Source organism: Parasteatoda tepidariorum, chromosome 1, assembly GCF_043381705.1.
Source record: "Parasteatoda tepidariorum isolate YZ-2023 chromosome 1, CAS_Ptep_4.0, whole genome shotgun sequence".
Classification (NCBI taxonomy): domain Eukaryota; kingdom Metazoa; phylum Arthropoda; class Arachnida; order Araneae; family Theridiidae; genus Parasteatoda; species Parasteatoda tepidariorum.
Window position 1 is genome coordinate 102,881,663 of NC_092204.1, and position 18,167 is coordinate 102,899,829.

General features: G+C 27.9%; 1 protein-coding gene across 1 annotated transcript in view; it reads left to right on the plus strand.

Annotated features, from left to right (window-relative positions):
• LOC107443139 (trafficking protein particle complex subunit 8 homolog l(3)76BDm) overlaps positions 1-18,167 on the plus strand; it is a 55,730-nt gene that overhangs the window by 23,489 nt on the left and 14,074 nt on the right. Inside the window, exons 14-23 of the mRNA XM_016056907.3 lie at positions 2,435-2,543; positions 4,201-4,380; positions 5,722-5,867; positions 8,406-8,480; positions 9,372-9,638; positions 10,407-10,798; positions 12,125-12,290; positions 13,926-14,010; positions 14,720-14,794; positions 14,874-14,926. Coding sequence (XP_015912393.2) covers positions 2,435-2,543; positions 4,201-4,380; positions 5,722-5,867; positions 8,406-8,480; positions 9,372-9,638; positions 10,407-10,798; positions 12,125-12,290; positions 13,926-14,010; positions 14,720-14,794; positions 14,874-14,926 — 1,548 coding nt within the window. The remainder of the gene's footprint in view (positions 1-2,434; positions 2,544-4,200; positions 4,381-5,721; positions 5,868-8,405; positions 8,481-9,371; positions 9,639-10,406; positions 10,799-12,124; positions 12,291-13,925; positions 14,011-14,719; positions 14,795-14,873; positions 14,927-18,167) is intronic.

Sequence of the window (18,167 nt, forward strand, 5' to 3'; positions counted from 1 at the left end):
TATTTTGTAAACAGTTGGATTATTTTTTTTTTTTAGAATTTGCTTTACTTTTATCCCTAAGGAATTTTGTTTTTCCAAAATTTCCTTTGTAATTATACGAAGTGTGACAATTAAATAACTGTACTGTGGATGCCAGTAGGCTTAATGTGGAAAAGTGGAAATAAATTGTAGTTAATCTAAATGCTTTCAGTGCAGGTGGCAAATTATTCTGTCCCTTGCGAGAAAATTATCCCCTATTAATTCTGTTTTTTAAAACTTGTTTGAGTAAGACAATGTTGTACCGCGAAAATGGCAGACTTTCCAAAGAAGGTGACACCTCACGGCTTGCATCACTGCTTTGAACAATGTATTGATAAGGAAAAAGAGTATGTTGAAGGGGAATGAAAGATATTTGTATAATGTTTTACATAAAGGTCATTTTTAAGACTAGTCTGGTTACTTAATTGTCACACCTCATGTATTTATATGTAGCGATAAACTCTTACACTTTCAGAAAGCAAATTGCAAATGTAAATTTTTGCTACTGCACAATTACAGGGTTTATAAGAGCTACATAAAGCTTAAACTCACTAATATTTAAATAAAGTAAGTTTTTTAACAAATTTTTTTTTATTAAAAAATTATCTTAAATTTTTTCTGTTCAAAGTTTTTGATTATATTATTAAATACTAAGAATATGAACAAAGTAAGAAGAAAAACAAACAATTATTCAGTTACCTAAAATACAGGGCAATTCCAATGTGACTGACCTTACATTTTTATGGATTTTTTTATTTACTTTGACTTTTTTTTCATTGATAAATGCTTAATAATTAACTTTAAAAAATTATATAGAATATTTTTAAATAGCCTAATATACATATTAGAAAAAAGGATTAAAATTATGAATGTTTTATTTCGTATAAAATTGTAAAATGTAACTGACGTTACCTAGAAAGGACATGGAATAGAATATATTTTTATTTTAAAATTCTCCTTCTATGAGCAATAATGCAATTATTTTTTTAAAATTTATTTTAGAGCACTTCATATTAACAGGGAACATTGAAAGTACGCATGCAATGACATATGGAAAGTGGCAAATATAGAAAAAGCTCTTGTGTTACTTTTTATGACTGATGTTGCAGATACAAACTGTATTAAAATTTTAATTTTTTTATAATTATTACAAAATACTTAAAAACTGCAATTTTTTTAAATCTAAATAGTTAATCAAACACTAAGAAATTTGTTAATGGTGAGCTGTTATTAAAGTTTATTTTTTGTTATTGTCCTTTGTAACATGAAATTGCCCTACACCTTCTTAATTGATCCTATGAGGGCAAATATAACTTTTTAGAAACTAGTCTTAAAAATCGATGGAAAATGTTTTTAATTGAAGTACAGTTAAACTTAAATGTACTTAAACAAAGTGTCTTTCTTTATTTTTATCTAAATTTATTTAAATTAAGATGAAAAAGATTTTTACAAGCATTTAATTAGAGCCGTGGTTTGTCAGAGAATGGAGCGTTCCCCTCCCTATCTGGGTCAAATCCCGGTAATGGCTGGTTGATTTGAACTCTGCACCCGGCTCGCTCCGACCACAGTGTTGACTTAAAATATCTTCCGTGATTGGCGGATCATTGGTTAAAGTCCCCTTGCCGTCAGGATAACCGTGTGATGGTTTCGTGGTTTACCTCTCCATGTAATGCAAACGCAGATTAGTTCCATCAAAAAGTCCTTCGCGAAGGCAAAATTCACCCAATACATGATCCACGAGTTCCTTTGTCTTTTGGATTGGGTTCAAAATTATAAGACTACGGAGTTGAACATTGTTAGTCAACCCAAAATTGGGTTGGCTGTTTTACGACAGTTATCAACATTTAATTAAGAATAAATTAATTCTTTTAGGGAGAAAGCAATTTATTCAAAACTTCATTATATTTCATTCATTAATTTTTAAAAATAATATATTTAATTTTAACATATTTTTTTTATATAGAAGCAGCAAATTATGTTAAACATGCAGTTTTCAATTAAAAAATTTTTTAATCTGGTAAAAACGATTATTTTTTTTCCCCTGTTTAAAAAAAATGGAAGACTAATTTATCATCTGTTATTATGTAAAATAATTTTAAATGATCTTTTTCTAAAAATTCATTTTGTTTTAATATTTTACTCTTGCTGTTTGAAAGGTATTCTTAATATTTAGTTGTATATTTTTAACTTTACCGTAAGTTTTTTTTCGATTATAAATCATCATTATGTCAGTTTTTGCAGTACCGTAATAATAGGAAAATGTTCATAATATGGAAGTTTAAAAAAATTTTATGGAAGAGGAGTAATAATGTTTCCCCTATTTACTCAAATAAAAATTGACTTTTAATGGACTTTTAAAAAAAAAAAATTTTTTTTTGTTAATTTTCTTTTATTAATTATGTTTATTATTATGCAGAGGTTCTTAGCCCAGAAACCAATCAAAGGTCTTCCTTCTCTACCTGTTCCTTTTGTACAATCTGAAGCTACAAAGGTTCTTTTAGCAGAGGATACAAATTTTGATGAAAGTATGAAATCATGATTTTCTTCACTTTTTTTAAAAATGAATAAATAAATACTTATATTGATTTGCTGTTTGATAATGTTAAAAAAAATGTAAGTACTAATTTTTATGAAGGGACAAAAGTAGTCTTTTTAAGAATTTTTGAAATGCCAATTCTCTGTTTTAAACATGACATAAGTTAGATTGAAGGATTTAGCCTAGCACCATTATTTTATTAACTGGTTATTTATTTATTTTTCTGCTGCTGGGTAGTTTACTGTCTAAATCACATTCTCCCCCCACCTCCCCCCCATTTTTTTTTTAACTGTTGCGTAGATGCCCATCCAAGTACTACCACACAATGTTTAAATTTTTAATGTTGGTGAAAAAATTCTTAATTTGCTTAGTTTTGCAAGCATTTGAAAACTTCATTGTCTGATTTGCAGATCTTATTCTTTGGTTTGAATTCAGTACATAAGGTGGTGGTCAAAATTATTGTAAATCAAATTTATTAAATAAAAAATATGTCCCGCAGTGGACTGATCGTTAAGACACGGTTCCCAGCAGATCACCGAAGTCAAGCATCACTGACTATGGTCAGTGTGCGGGTGGGAGACCACTTGGATCAGTCTGCGTAGGGACTGAGGGTGTGCGGTATAGGTCCTCGTTAAACTGTGCTACCGTAAAGTGCTCGACTTCGCGCGCAGGTCGTCGGGCTACCGAAGCGGATGTGCCGTCCCCTCCGCAGAGGATCAAAATTGTGATGGCATGTCTTCGGATCATCCTCCGGGATGTTTCCCAGACCGTTGCCAATAGCCCAATGTGCAGCTCTAGTGCGACGTAAATTAACAACAACAACAATAAAAAATATTGTAAAATTTACAAACACTTAAAAAAGTCTCTGATCTGAATGGGAGAAGTTGGCAAGCATGTTGTTTGATTTCTCTGTTATGCGTACTATGTGTAAATTAGTATACTACTGCAATAATAAAAGGGCACACATACCGAAATATTGTAAAATGGGCATTTTATTGCAACTTTTAGTAATTTATCTATAAAAGATTTATTAGCAAAACTGTACAGTACATAAAACCTAAGTTAAATTATGAAAACTCATAACATAAAAAAAAATGAACTATTGGTTTAATCTTCTAGTCAACTACTTTAAAAAATGGCAATTGAGATTCATGATTTCGATCTTTTTCTCAATATATTTTAAGTGCCATTTTACTAGTATCTTTTACGTTTGGAAAAGTACCTGTTACCAAATCATGAGAATTGGGGGTTATTTTCTGACCATTAATACTATCAGTTTAATTAATCCCCTTAAATTGTATGCAATAATATAAGTAAATAAATAATTACAGATAATGAATATTTAAATAATTTTCAATTACATCTACATCTGCCATTTATTTATATTATTGTGTACAAAAACCATGATAATAAAGCGTAGATGATCTGAAATAATTTAACTGTACATATTCCTTCTGTTATAAAAATTTTACTAACAGCAATAATTATATTTTAACAGCATAATTTTAACATGATTTAGTTATTTAGAATTTTCATCTAACTTTGTTTTACGGTATTTATTTAAATCATTTTATTCACATTTTTTTTTTTTGCATAATAAGTTGTTATAACATGCAAAACATTTGCGTAAATGCTTTTCTTTTCAGAAGGCCTACTTGAAGTGAGTGGTCGAGGTTTTGATCGGAGTGATATTAATAACAACATTTGGGAAAAGCTAGAAGAAATAGTTGTTAATCGAACATTAAATAATTCATTTTACTACAATCAGTTGCAGTGCTTCACTAGTAAAACTGATAATTCTCATAAGCCAAAAGCTGTAGTTGATGGTGAGTTATTTGGATACTTTAAAAAAAAAATGAATGCTAGTAATAAGCATATAATGCAAATTGATTCTATTTCTGTAATATTTTTTAAAAATTTATTTGGAACATTTAATTTTTATGCATTTAAATGATTGATAGAATTTGAAATTCTGTGTGATTAGTTGTTTCTACAAGGTGTCCTAAAATTTATTTTAAATCAAAAGGCTGAAAATAAACCTATGATATAATTTCAAAGGATGCATTCGATGATACCAAATTTTAGTTTCCGAACTTACCACTTGGAGTAGGGGGAGCTTTAAAATCTTTAGCGGTAAATCCTCTTTTTTTTTTACTGCAGATTTAAATTCTCTTGGTAGAATTACTACAATTTAACTAGCAGGTTTTTGCACTTTAGTTTATAGACGGCGCTGTTATTGCATATGAAAACATGGTGTAAATTGTCTAAAATTGAGTTATATTAAGAAATGCACATGAGAATGAAAAAAATTGTCTTGTATGGTATTTTGAGAAACCAAAGAACACCGAACTTGACCCCACCTCCGGAGATTCCCTCCAGTTAAGGGGTGAGGGTCAAATTTTATATCATGAAATACATCTTTTGAAAATATTTCATACCTGTATATTAATATTATTAATCTGGTGCGATTTTTCAAAATATTTGCCGGTTTTCATAGTCACTCTGTATAAGTTTATTTTATTTTGTATAACTTTTTATTCTCTGTGAAATATTTCACTTAATTTTAATTTTCATTGCACCACCTTAGTCTAATGCAGTTAAGTAATGTTTTTTATATGTATATTGTATTTTCTAAGTTTTTTCATTAAATGTTGCATTGAGAAAAATGAATTTGTATTTCTGAATAACATTCAAGGTTAAAAAGAAACTACTTTTACACTACTAAATAACTATTTTTTCTTGAAATAAAAAAGTCAATTTTTTTTTCTTTGTAAAATTTTATTGCTGTTCACTATTTTGTAAAGTCCAACTCCAGTACCTCCCAATATCTTTTTACTTCATTTGTAAAGTTATCCTATGTGAGTCAATATACCTAATTGTAACTTTTAATGTAATTGTTTTTAATGTTTTTCTAATTAATTTTATTTAGATTTTTTTTTGGTCATGATTGTTTCTATCATTACAGCTATTTTATAATAGTTGCAGAAATTTTCCTTGGGAACCAATACAATTCCTATTAATGACATAAACATTTCAAAATATATCTATATAGTTATCCCAACTGCTTATAAAGTGATGAGGCTTTCTTTATTAAAGTTCATTATAAATCAATTTAGATTTTTTTTAAAATGTCTTTCAAATTATGTTTTTTTTAAAAATTTATTTAGAAACAATAACAGTAGAGTTGGCAATAAAAAACCCGCTGTCTGTTTGTCTTACCATTGAAAATATTTATCTGTTATGGACATTTATTCCTCAGTCTAATAGTGATGAAGTAGGATCAGTTCTTCAAAATGAGCCAGGTCTCAACCAGGTAACATTTATCTTTTGATTATTATGTGCTTGTGTAATATTGTGTTATGTCAAGTAGTTAATGTTTAACTGAGCTATTTAACATTTTTAAAATAATTGTTTTGTTAAGTTATCTAATTTATAATTCTGTTTTGCTTTTAAGTATGTGAATTCTTTTTTTTTTATAAAACTAATTTTTATTTCAAAAAATTCTTAAATTATAAGTATTTGATATATTTATTTAATAGGGTCAGGTGAGGTAAAGTGGGTATATGTTAAAAAACATCTATTTTCTACTTTAAAATTGAGATAATGTTATTAATATTTTTAGATACCTTTACTGGGATTGCAGCAAGCATTTTTGTTTTAGTTTTAGAAATTGATAAAAAAATTTAATGTTAACAAACTATCTGTTTAAGATTAACTTATACAATATGTTAGTTTAAGCTGCTGATGAACTTTCTTCTAACATAATTAAAAACTGACAAAAACTATTAATTTTAGTTCAAACTGTTAGAGCAGTGTTTCCCAATCTTATGACTTTTGTGTACCCTTTCTAAATTTTTCATGACGCTGAGTACCACTAATAAAAAAGTGAATCAATTTTTTACTATAAAAAATTGCACAAAAGTTAAAAATCACAACTGGCTGTTGACAGCACTAATTATTAACTGTTAACTCTGCAAAAAAATAGCCAAAAGAAAAATACGTAATTGTAAATTTTCATGGCTAGCTTTGTTTTTAAATGAAATTTTTTGAAATTTTCATTTCTTGTAAGATATTTTGCATACGAATGCGTACCCCATCTAAACTGTTCCTGCACCCCTGGGGGTATGCGTACCACACTTTGGGAAACACTGTGTTAGAGGGACACCTGTAAAACACATCTACATAGAAATTTATGAATAAATTTAAAAATTCTATTTATTATAAATTATCTTCTAAGGTGGGGTAAAGTGGGTATATGATTAGGCTTATTTAATTGACTTATGATAAGGCTGTTTTTTTTTTTCTTCTGTGTTAGTTTTGGTAAGTATCTATTGCTCTATATTTTATAATGAAAAAGTTTAAAAAATTTACTTAATTGATTATAGCCCTTTATAGTAATTTTAACGCTGAAAATAAAATTTCTTTTAAATTTTATTTCTTAAGGAGAAGAATGATATGGAGAAATAACAATATAATAGACATTATGAGCTAAAAAAGTAGCATACTTAAAGATATAGATGAGCTTTCATGCAAGTTTCCACTTTCATATGACAGTTTTTTTCATGGAAAACAAGATAATTTCATTAAAATAACTAAATTAAATAAAAATACATGCCTGCTATAAATACTAAAAACACCTTAAATTATCACTAAATATATTAATTTTTGCATTAATTTATATTTCATGTAAATAAAAAACTATAATAGTTTTTTTTTTCCTTTTTTTTCTTTCTTTTTGATGAAGTTGTGTAGAATTCAGCAAAATGTACTGCTTCCGAAGTGAAACCTAATTTTGACAATCCTGAACACTAACTTTTTAATTTAATAATACCAAAAAATATTTCTTATCATTTATTTTTTTAAATATAATAATGATATGTTTATTTAAAAACATTTTTATTTCTAAAACAATATTTACTATGTTTTTAATGAAATATATACTAATTTTTAGACTATATCCACTTTACCCCGAAGTAAAGTGAGTATATCAAAACAGAATGCATTACTGTAAAAAAAAAATAAATCAAAATAGATAAGCTATGTTTCATATTTAATCTATATGAATTCAATGTGCATAAAATGCATCAAAGTTTTGGTAAAATATATTCAATAATTTGGTTTTAAGAGCCTTTTTTTTTAATGAAAGCTTGATTTTTATAACACTTTACTCCACCTGTAACCCTACCTATTACATTTGTTAAAAAAATTATAAACCATAGTTACATTTATTCATGAAATAAAATTACTTTCTAGTTCGTCTTTCATTTTTTTCAACTTGGATGAATAGTTAAGAATTTTGATACTTCTGTTATTTTGAAATTTTAATATTTTATTTAATCGAGTAGTTATAATTGAAAATAAATTCAGTACGAAATTTTACATACAATAATTGCAACAATACTTGTAATTGGGATCAATTCTTCAAGCAATATACAATGTGAAATATTTCCTCATTCTTTCTTATTCTGCTCATATAATAATAATTGTTAAATGTTAGCAATGATTTTACTTTTTGTTTCGATACACAATTTATTACATATTTCAGTTTCAATTTTTTAAACAAAAATAAATATATTTATTTCTAAACTAAATTTCATTAGTTTCGTGACACCCGAAATACTGAGATTTCTTGATATTGACTTTCTTTTTCGTATTACATTTACATTAATTCACATTACATTACATACATTCATAAATTCATTTATTTGCTGATACTAAGACTCTATTTAGACTGCTTTTCCATTTTATATCATGTTTTAATTATAACTTATTTTACCTTTATTTGTAAATGTAATATTGATTATTTATATTTCAATTAGTAATATATATTTTCTTTTCATCCCCATTTTAGCCTGATATACTTAATGCAGTTGCTGAAACTGTAATTTTACCAAAAGCTGTAATTGAACCATACCAAGTAAAAAAGGTATTTTTTGAAATCTTTTATTTATAAAATTTCATTTTACTACACAAATATTAATAACTATTCATAAAATATAAATGATTAATATAATTGATGAAATAAAATATATCATGAAGCATAAAATATACATTAGAAAGTTTTTGTGTTCAATTTGAATTAACTTTTATTTTTAAAAAATAATGTAATATTTTTAAAATAATTCTGCTGAAAGAGTGAGCATCAGAGTAAGCACTCTGCAATGGTCATTCGTCTTCTTACAATGGATGAACAAGAAATATTAATCATATTGAAATTACTTAATGTTTGTAATATGACTAGATTAATATAACAACTATGGAAAGAACTGTACAACTATAGAAGAGTCTGTATGAAAATGTTTGGCAATAACATAGCAAAATATTTTTTTTAATGTTATTATAGCTTTAAATGCATGATCTAATAATGAAATATTATTGTATTTTTAACTTCGATTTCTTTTGTCGTATATTTTTAAAAGTCCTATATTATCATAGGTATATTTGCCCGGAATGACCAAGTCATCAATAATGGGGGGGGGGATGAGATAATAGGCGTTTAGTCATTTAAGCATCTGTTTCATTTTTGGGAAAAAATTCCTAGTTAATCCCTACGTTTCCAAAACTATATATATTGATGGTTTTTTTTTCTTCAGAAAAGCATAACAGACATTTGAATTACTTAAGAGCATTGTACATTTTCTATTTTCACTAGTTTTGACTTGGATACTTTGAATAGTATACCCACCGTATATATTTGTGATCTTCACCCTTTGTGTATATTAAATTTGATTGTTATGTCTGATATTATTACAGCAATGTAAGCAAACTGTATTATTTTAAATATTTTGTGTAGTATATATTTATAATATACTTTTAGATTCATCTTGTATTGTTACCTAAACAGACAGGAGAAATATCCATAACAGGCATTACATATAACTTAGTAGCTTCAACGCTGGACAAAGATTTAAATGGAGGTAATACTGAGGAGGAAAAAACTTCTGTTCTTTCCATTAGAGGTAAACAGCTTTTTACAACCAGAGGGCCAAGATTGAACAAAACATCCCAGCAGCGAGCCACCAAGGTTTATGCCGAAGATAATAGATTAAGTATTAGCATATTGGAACCTTTGGCGAAATTGCAAGTAAGTCAATTACTTTATCGGTATAATTAATTTTCTGTCACATTTAATCTGCAAAACTAATGTTCATAATGTTTGTTCTTTAAAAAAAATAATTAAATTAATTAAATTTAAAGTACTTGAGCTTAGGACTGCTTCTTTAGATGATTTATTTTATAATAAAAGAAAGCAATACATCAAAAAGCATGGCATAAACAAAGTTTGTAGTATTGTAAACTACTTTCCTAGCTTTTTATTAGCAGATAGGAATAATTTTATACTCTTAAACTATTTTAATTTTATATTTCCACTTCTATGAGTTTAATAATATGAAATTTGTAAATATATTTAATGAAATTTTTGTATACAAATTATTAATAATGATCTTTTTTTTATTGCCGTTCAGACTTAAAATATTTTTGTTGTTCATCAAAGATATGTAAATGCCCCACTTATTAAACGAAACTACTGATTGATTGTAATTGGAAACTTACAAGCACCCAAATATGTTTTAGTTTTTAGTAAATAAGAGTGTTTCTTCAAACAGAATTCCAACAAAATATTAAAAATAAAAATTATGTTGAACAGGTAAGCTAAAAAATGTGGTGACAACATTTGGCTTTGTAAAAATTAACAACGAATTTTTGGGTTGCTTAAAAATAGATTATCGTGGAATACATTTGATGATATATTATTCTTTCATTATTAAGAACTATAGGTAAAGCTTACAAAATTTTAAAATTATTAACTGATCTTGTGAAGTCTAAATTAAGAATTTAATTGCTCTTGTAGGTGAAGTTTCAGTCTTTCCCGTATAGTTTCTTCTGCGGTGAAGTGAAAAAAGTAATAGCAAAACTTACTAATGTCGGAAAACATAAATTAAAGCGAGTGATAGTTGCCTCTCCTACTCCTGGCCTGTTTGCGATTGGAATTCCTGGTGACATAAATAATCCAAATGCCATTTTGAAAGAAATAACTTCTTCAAGGCAGCCTTCTCCTGTGATGTCAAAGTGGGAACCAGATTGGATGATAGAAATCCTCATGCCTGATGGAGAACCATGTGCATTAGATCCAGGCACCTCCATAGAAATACCAGTCTGGTTTAAAGGACCAGAAGCACCAGGAGATCATGATTTAGATCTTCTGTTTTATTATGAAAGTGAACCACCCCAGCACAAACTTAGGTAAGTTAATTTTTACATTTCCGTAGTTCTGTTTTTTTTTTTTTTTCCATCTGTGAAACCCTGGATGGTTTCCTTTTTTGGTAGGATCCCAACTTTATGAACTTCATTATTAATTAAAAACCAATTGCCAAATATAACAGCTGCTCAAATTTCTCTGAAACAAAATTTCTACTCCAGCCTGTTCAAAAATGCCAATTTTTCCCCAAATTACTTCAAACTGCTCCAAAACTCTATTAATATTTATTGAGCAAAAAGTGTAACTTTGGCGTCAAATTTGTGGGGGAAAAATTTATTTTGTTGCTCCGAAGCAGCAAGCAATTTTCATTTTTCACCTATATATCAATTTATGTGTTTAGTCCGTTGTTTTTTTCCCCCATTTAATAGATCCGTGTCAAGAAGTTATTAATAAAATAACAAAACAAAAAAAAATTTCTAGTGATTCCACTTAAGTGTTATAATTTTTTAAATATGCTAAAAATCGCAGAGGGAAAATGAAAAATAAGTTATGACATATGAACAAAAATCTCTATAATATAAATCTTTTTCCTATTTTTTAAAAAATATTTTTCTATCATATCAAGTTACATTGTTGCTTTTATTTGATGCAGGCGTTGGTCATTTGATCTGTCCTCATTAAAAGCCTCATTTGTCTCAAACTTTTCTTGTTTTGAAGTTTTTTGTTTCTTTCTATCAATAGAGAGAAGAGTTTGGAATGTGCATATTTTTCAATCATTAAAAACAGTGTGCTAGAAAGTGCTTTAAAGTTATTTTAAGTTAAAAGTGCTTAAAGTTGCTTTTTACTTTGGGTTTTTTCTAAAAAGTGCTAATATGATAATTAACTTTACAAAACATCATGCTCAGAAAGGTTTTGGTTTCAAAAATTATTTCATGGTGTGTGGTTATTTTCTAACTAGCAAATAATTATGCTGTGCCTTTGTATCACACATTCTATCAACCTCAATTTGTATTGAAATTGGTAATAGAGATGTATCAGTGTAGATTTGTATGTTTACCTGTGCTTTTTAAGAACAAAGCAACAATCAGACATAAATAATTTTTTAAGCGCTTTGAACATACTTATAAAAGATTTTATTATTATACAATAATTTATGACTTAACGGAATTCAAAATTTTTGAGTTATTTGCTTCATTACAAAGCTAATTTGTAAGTAGAATATCTAAGCAGAAAAGTATAAAAAATTATTTCGTTATATCTTTGGTTTTGAAATACTGAACGAAATTTAGATTTTTGACCTACCTAGATTCTTAAAATTTTTTTTGAACTTTTCGTAATCTTATACTTTACCTTTTTTCGTTATAAAATAGGTATCGACTTTTGCAATTTTCGTGCGTTATTGTTACACATCCGTCTGTAGATACTTATTCTACTGCTATGAGGAGTTTCTGCTCTAAAGATCTTGCTATCAACTTCCATCCAGCTGCTATTCCAACTAGCTTGATACTAACTATGTCTGTGAAAAATTGCAGTGAGGTAAGTTAATAAGTTTATTAATTGCTAATCACAGAAACACACATTTTGTCCAAGAAATTAGTAATAGTGTTCTTTAAAATTACAGCATATTTCATTGGTTTTGTTTAAAAATGTGTGCTTTATTTGTTTTGTTAAATTATGCCTTTCACCTCTATTACTATATAGTTTAAAATTTAAGTGAAAATTAAGAAGTGAGTTTAGACAAACCTAGAGTAAGCCATGAAGTTTCAAATACTGAAAAGAAATTTTTAAAATATCAAAATGAAAATTAATTATGAGAAGACAATGTGGCATAACTGCCATAACAATTATTAAACATCAATTCACTAGTATATAAAACGTGTTAACTCGACTCTATCTCGAGGTACCTTTTGATAGATGAAAGTCGACATTGTTGATTTCTACTCTCCCTACGTTGGTGACACGTGGACGTGATATAATCACGCCAACTTCGATGGATGGTCCTCATTGAACAATCGACTTGCTATTTGTGATGGCTTCGTTGTCCTTTTATCGCTGTTGCTTCTCAGTCTCAGTTGCACACAACAGAATCCTGCAACACTGGAGAGACCACACACGCATCCGTGAACTTAGTACAGCTCTCACGGCAAACGCTCAAAACTTGGTGAACTTAATTCGGTTCTCACCTCAAGTGTTTAAAATCTGATGAACTCGATACAGCTCTCCCGGTCTTTTGCAAATACGGCAACTAGTGGTATCCGTTCATCGAATTCTACCCCTGATAATATTCTGGTGAATAGTATTGTGGCATAACAACCATTATGATTATTGAACATCAATTCACTGGTAGATAAGACATGCTAACTCAATTCAATCTTGGGGTACCTGTTGGTAAATAAAGGTGGATATAATGCAAACTTACATACCCCGCAATATCTTAAGATTACAGAAAGGAGAAGTTATTTTTCAATAATTTGGAGGCATTTTGATATTTTAAAATTGTTTTTCAAGCATTCAATAATTTGGTGGCATTTTGATTTTTTGAAATTGTTTTTCAAGCAATTGAAACTTCATCGCTTACTCTGGGTTTGCCTAAACTCACTTTTTCTCTCTTTTAAATTAGTAATGGAGGTAAAAGGGAATTTGCGACGAAAAGTTCTCTCGTGGTGTGGCGTCCTCTTAAATTATTTCATACCCCCCTCAAAAAATCATACTTATAATAGTGTGCATTTTGATTGCAATTTATTCTGCATATTCTTTTAATAAAATTGTTGCATATCACGTCTGTTGTCTCTGTTTACATTTCATGCCTGTTTGCATGTCATATATGTTGTCTCTATTTACATATATTTATTTATCATCAGAAGTAAGATTATTTATTAAAAGTCGTCTTGAAATTCATAGCAATTTTGATATAATTCCCTTCAGGATGCAATTTGTATTCTTTCTACTGTTATAATACAATTTTATATATACATGAATAAAATAGCATGTAAAATATTTTTTTCACATTTTTAAAAATCATGAGAATTTGTCTTAGATTTTGAATAATGAAAATGTATTGAGAAGTTCTAACAGTTTGTGTTCAAAAATAGAAACTTTCATTTGTAAACAGAATTTTGACTTTAAAGAATCTATTTTAAAATTTATATAATATATATTTTGTTTTAATAGGAATTAGATCAAGTTAGTTTGATTCAAATATCTTGCATTAGTAAAAACTGGTGTCTTTTACCTTCTGAGGAAACTTGTAGAAGAAGTAAGTGCTGGTTTTTAATCATTATTTTGTATCACTATAAATGCTTACCTAACAGATTAAATATGTTGATAATTCCAAATAAAAATGAAATCGATATAGTAGGTTATCTGAACGTGTGTACGGTGCACGAAATAAAAAATGGACTGTCCTAAATAACTTTTGATCTAATGATGTTCTAGGACACAATCTTAATGGTTCGAAGGGTTGACCTCAAATATGTTAAATAATTATTGCAGATAATATTTTAAATTATGAAATCAGACACAAAAATAACTATCTAGAAAAATAAATTATGTAATTTGAAACTTGTACCATTAATAACTAAGAAAAAGGTTTATTATTTATCACATGTTTATTATTTATCATATCAATCAATGGTCTCTACGTACAAAAAGTGAAGTTATCATTAAGGATTTCATACTTTTGACTGCTCTCCTATCTAAACTGTTAAGACCTTATTTTTTGAGATTTTCACTATGTTTTGAGGAATCGAGAATTCAACTCCATTAACAAAAAGGGTATGTTTAATCAGAGAAAGTATATTTTCTGTCAAATTTTGTATAAAACTTATTAGGCTTGCATGTTTAAAAGTTAAACCCTCGAGTCTTTAAGATGACATTTTTGCTCTCTGTACATAAACATTTGTATTGGAGTATGAGAAAATAATCATTTACTTTTGTCGTATTTCTAATTTTTTTATTTTTTACAGATCTGTCTGTGATACATTCTGAAGAGTCTTTGATGTTGAGCTTGAAAGCAATTGGGTTTGATCCCAAAACAACAGGTACATACTCATTCTTAATTTAAAAAAATTTTCATCTTAAATGCAGATTTCGCAACTCTAAGTGTCTCCTTTTTTCTAGTTTCTAGTCAAAGGATTAAAGTTTTTTCACATATTTCACTGGGAAGAGTAGAGGTAAATGTTTTTTGGAATTATAAAATTTTTACCAAATAATATATGTAATTTCAGTTATTGTACATACATTAATATTGCATTGTACATATATCATTCTAGCTGCCCACTGTTCTGATTAAATCGTATTTGGTCCAAATTTTAGCCTTGTCCGGAAAATACAATTTTAGGTCAAAATTTTCTGATTTTTGGTGTTCCATCATCTTTTCACTCCTTATACTGATTTTCTTGAAACTAGAAGAAACTGCAAATAGATTGAAACTGGAAGCAAGGCATATGACTTTTTCCTCGAATATCGTACAAGTCCGTTTATCTGGTTTGAGATAAGGGGAACATTCGCAGAATATCAATCATTGATTTTTGTATTTTCCCGATTTGAAAGTTATACGTTGCTATTCCTATTCACACGATATAAAGATCGTACAACGTGATTCCTATTCACTCAATTTAAAAATCTAATATCAAGATTCGTATTTGCATGTTTTTAGAACCCAATATCACAATCCGTATTCACTCGAGTTTAAAATCCAATGTCGTGATTTGTTTTCACACCTTTTAAAATCCAATATTGCAATTCTTATTCACACAGTTGTAATATCAAACATTGATTTTCGTTTTTATCAGGGTTCGTACAAACTCCTTAGAAACTCCTTGGAAATAAAAAAGTCTCCAAGGAGTACTTGGAACTACTTAGATTTCTAAATTAGTCCTTAGAAACTCCTTAGATTATTGCGTTGAATCGATGAATTTACTAAGTCCACTGATAAATTTGTTGTCCAAGCAGGAAAACGAAATGATATGCAAGCTGTCAAAATCTAACAGTTTAAGAAAAACTTTAAAAGAAAAAGAAAAAAAAATTGAATTGCAAGAGTTAGAAGAAAGTTAATACCAAATAATTTTAATTTTACATGTTACAAGCAAACTTAATGAATGATTTACTGAGATTTTTTTTTGTAAAATGTCTTAGATTTTTTTATATATTCAAATATAAAAATATAAGATTGGTAGGTTTTTATGTTAATCTTTAACCCCGTGGCAGAATTTGTGGCGACATTGTTGCAGAACGTTACCTAGTTCTTGCAGAAACATTTTTCTTTTGGGAAGTAAAAGCTTTTCTTTTTTTTGCAGAAATTTTCAAAAGATTTTATCTTTTCTTCAGAATTATATTCAAAAGATGCCTTTCTCGTGCATCCGAGTAGAAAAAAATGCTTTTTCTATTCTCGTTTGAGAACAATGAAAAGTAAAGATAAATGAAGTAAAAAATTTGGTTTTCTTTTCTGCAGAGGATTTCGTTTTAATTTTTTTAATGCAGCTATTACCATTTCCACATAGTTTTAAAATCCGATATTTTTAATACATTATTTATTACAACAACTGAATCTCGAAATGAAAACGTGCATCTAGTAACCCTTTTTTGAGAACTCCTATTTACTGCTACAGATTTCATGATTTTTTAATTTTTTAAATATCAGATAATGATTTACAAAATGCAAAAAAGGAAGTAATTAGTTTGTTTTCCTACTACGAAATGCGAGAATATAGCCCATAATATAGAATAAAAAAAATGTTACATATTTACTTAAAAAATTCTTTATTTGATACAAAAGGTTTCTTTCTTCTTTTTTTTTTGAAGTTGATGCTTTTGTTACTTTAATTTAGTAACACGTATATTTGTTATTTTTTAAAATACCTTGCAGAAAAATATTAGTAATAGAGAGGTAAGTCGCAGAAAGCCCAAAAAAATTCTATCACAGGGATCTTTAACATCTGTACTATGTACTTTAACAAGATTTATTAAAATATTTGCTACTGGAAAATGCATTTATGTGTGAAAGTGATAACTTTCACACATAAGATTCCTGAAGATAAGATTTTCGGCATCTTTACACGCCTGCCTGCGTTTACGGCAATCGGAAATTAAACGAAAATAATAAAAAAAGATATAGCAAACAAAAGCAATCACTTAAAAAGTGAATCAGTTTTTTAAATTTTTTTTTGGGAAAAGAATTAACTCAGTACCAAAATCCAAAATTTAAAAAAGTTACTGTTATTTACGCTATAAAATGCAAAACTTATTAAATGAAAAATAATTATCTAAACAGTTGCTGATTATCATGTAATTTTTCAAACTAAAATATGAGTTTTTGTATGTTAAGGAGTTACTATATATTTCTACTTCACAGTTATTGATATGTTTCACAGTGCTCTAGTTAAATTAGATTATAATATAAACATAGGGATTCCAATTGTAAAAGTTTATTTTCTTTTTTAAATAATTTAAAAAGTCATGTTACTGATATATTTGCTATAAATAACGTAACAGTATTAATTAAAAGAAATGGAATATTTATGTATGTTCTCAGTAGAGTTTTAATTTGCTAAACCAGGCAGTTTCTCAAATAATAATTGTCTCTAATGTGAACTGATGATATAATTTTCTAGCTTTATTTTTTCAATTGGCAATTTTACTTTTTACTAAATGTTAAGTATCGATGTAATCATTCATATGCCATATTAGTACACAATTTTATGTCAACACTTTGCTATTTATTATCTTAAATTGTCTGTAAATTTATTATTAAATGATTGCACGTGCGTAAAATTTACTCTCGTGGAAATTCAGCTTTTTTGCCCTTTGACCAATCTCATCCCTGAGTAACTGCTTTTTTAATTTTTTATAAAAAAAACTCTAGTTATCTTTTACTTAAACTTTTGATAAGTCCGTAAAATTTTGGACTCCTTGGATACTCATTGGATTTCTTCCTCTGACCTCTCTTTATGAACCCTGTATGATTTATATACTATGCATTGCGATGCCTATTCAGGCTATCTAAAAATTCTTCATCGTGAGTCATATTTACCCGAATTAAAACCTTAACATCACTATTCGTATTTTTACATTTTTAAAATCCAATATCGTGAGTCACATTCACATAATTGTAAAAATACAATAACGGTGATTCATATTCATGTAAAATAAATGAGGTAGCTAATAAGTTTTTTTTTACCAAATAATGTTTTTTTCCACCTTGCAAAGTGATACTAGTCTAATTCTGCTATCATATCCAGGAGACGGCATATGAATTCAACTGAGATTTTTGTTTTCCTTTAACTTTTACAGAAAAAACATGTTAATTTGTGCCTCAAAATGATTGGTGAACCTCAGTACTTACAGGCGAATAGCATGTAAAAGAAAAAACTTTTCTTTTTACTGAAAAAAACTCTTACTTGCTACTAAAATATG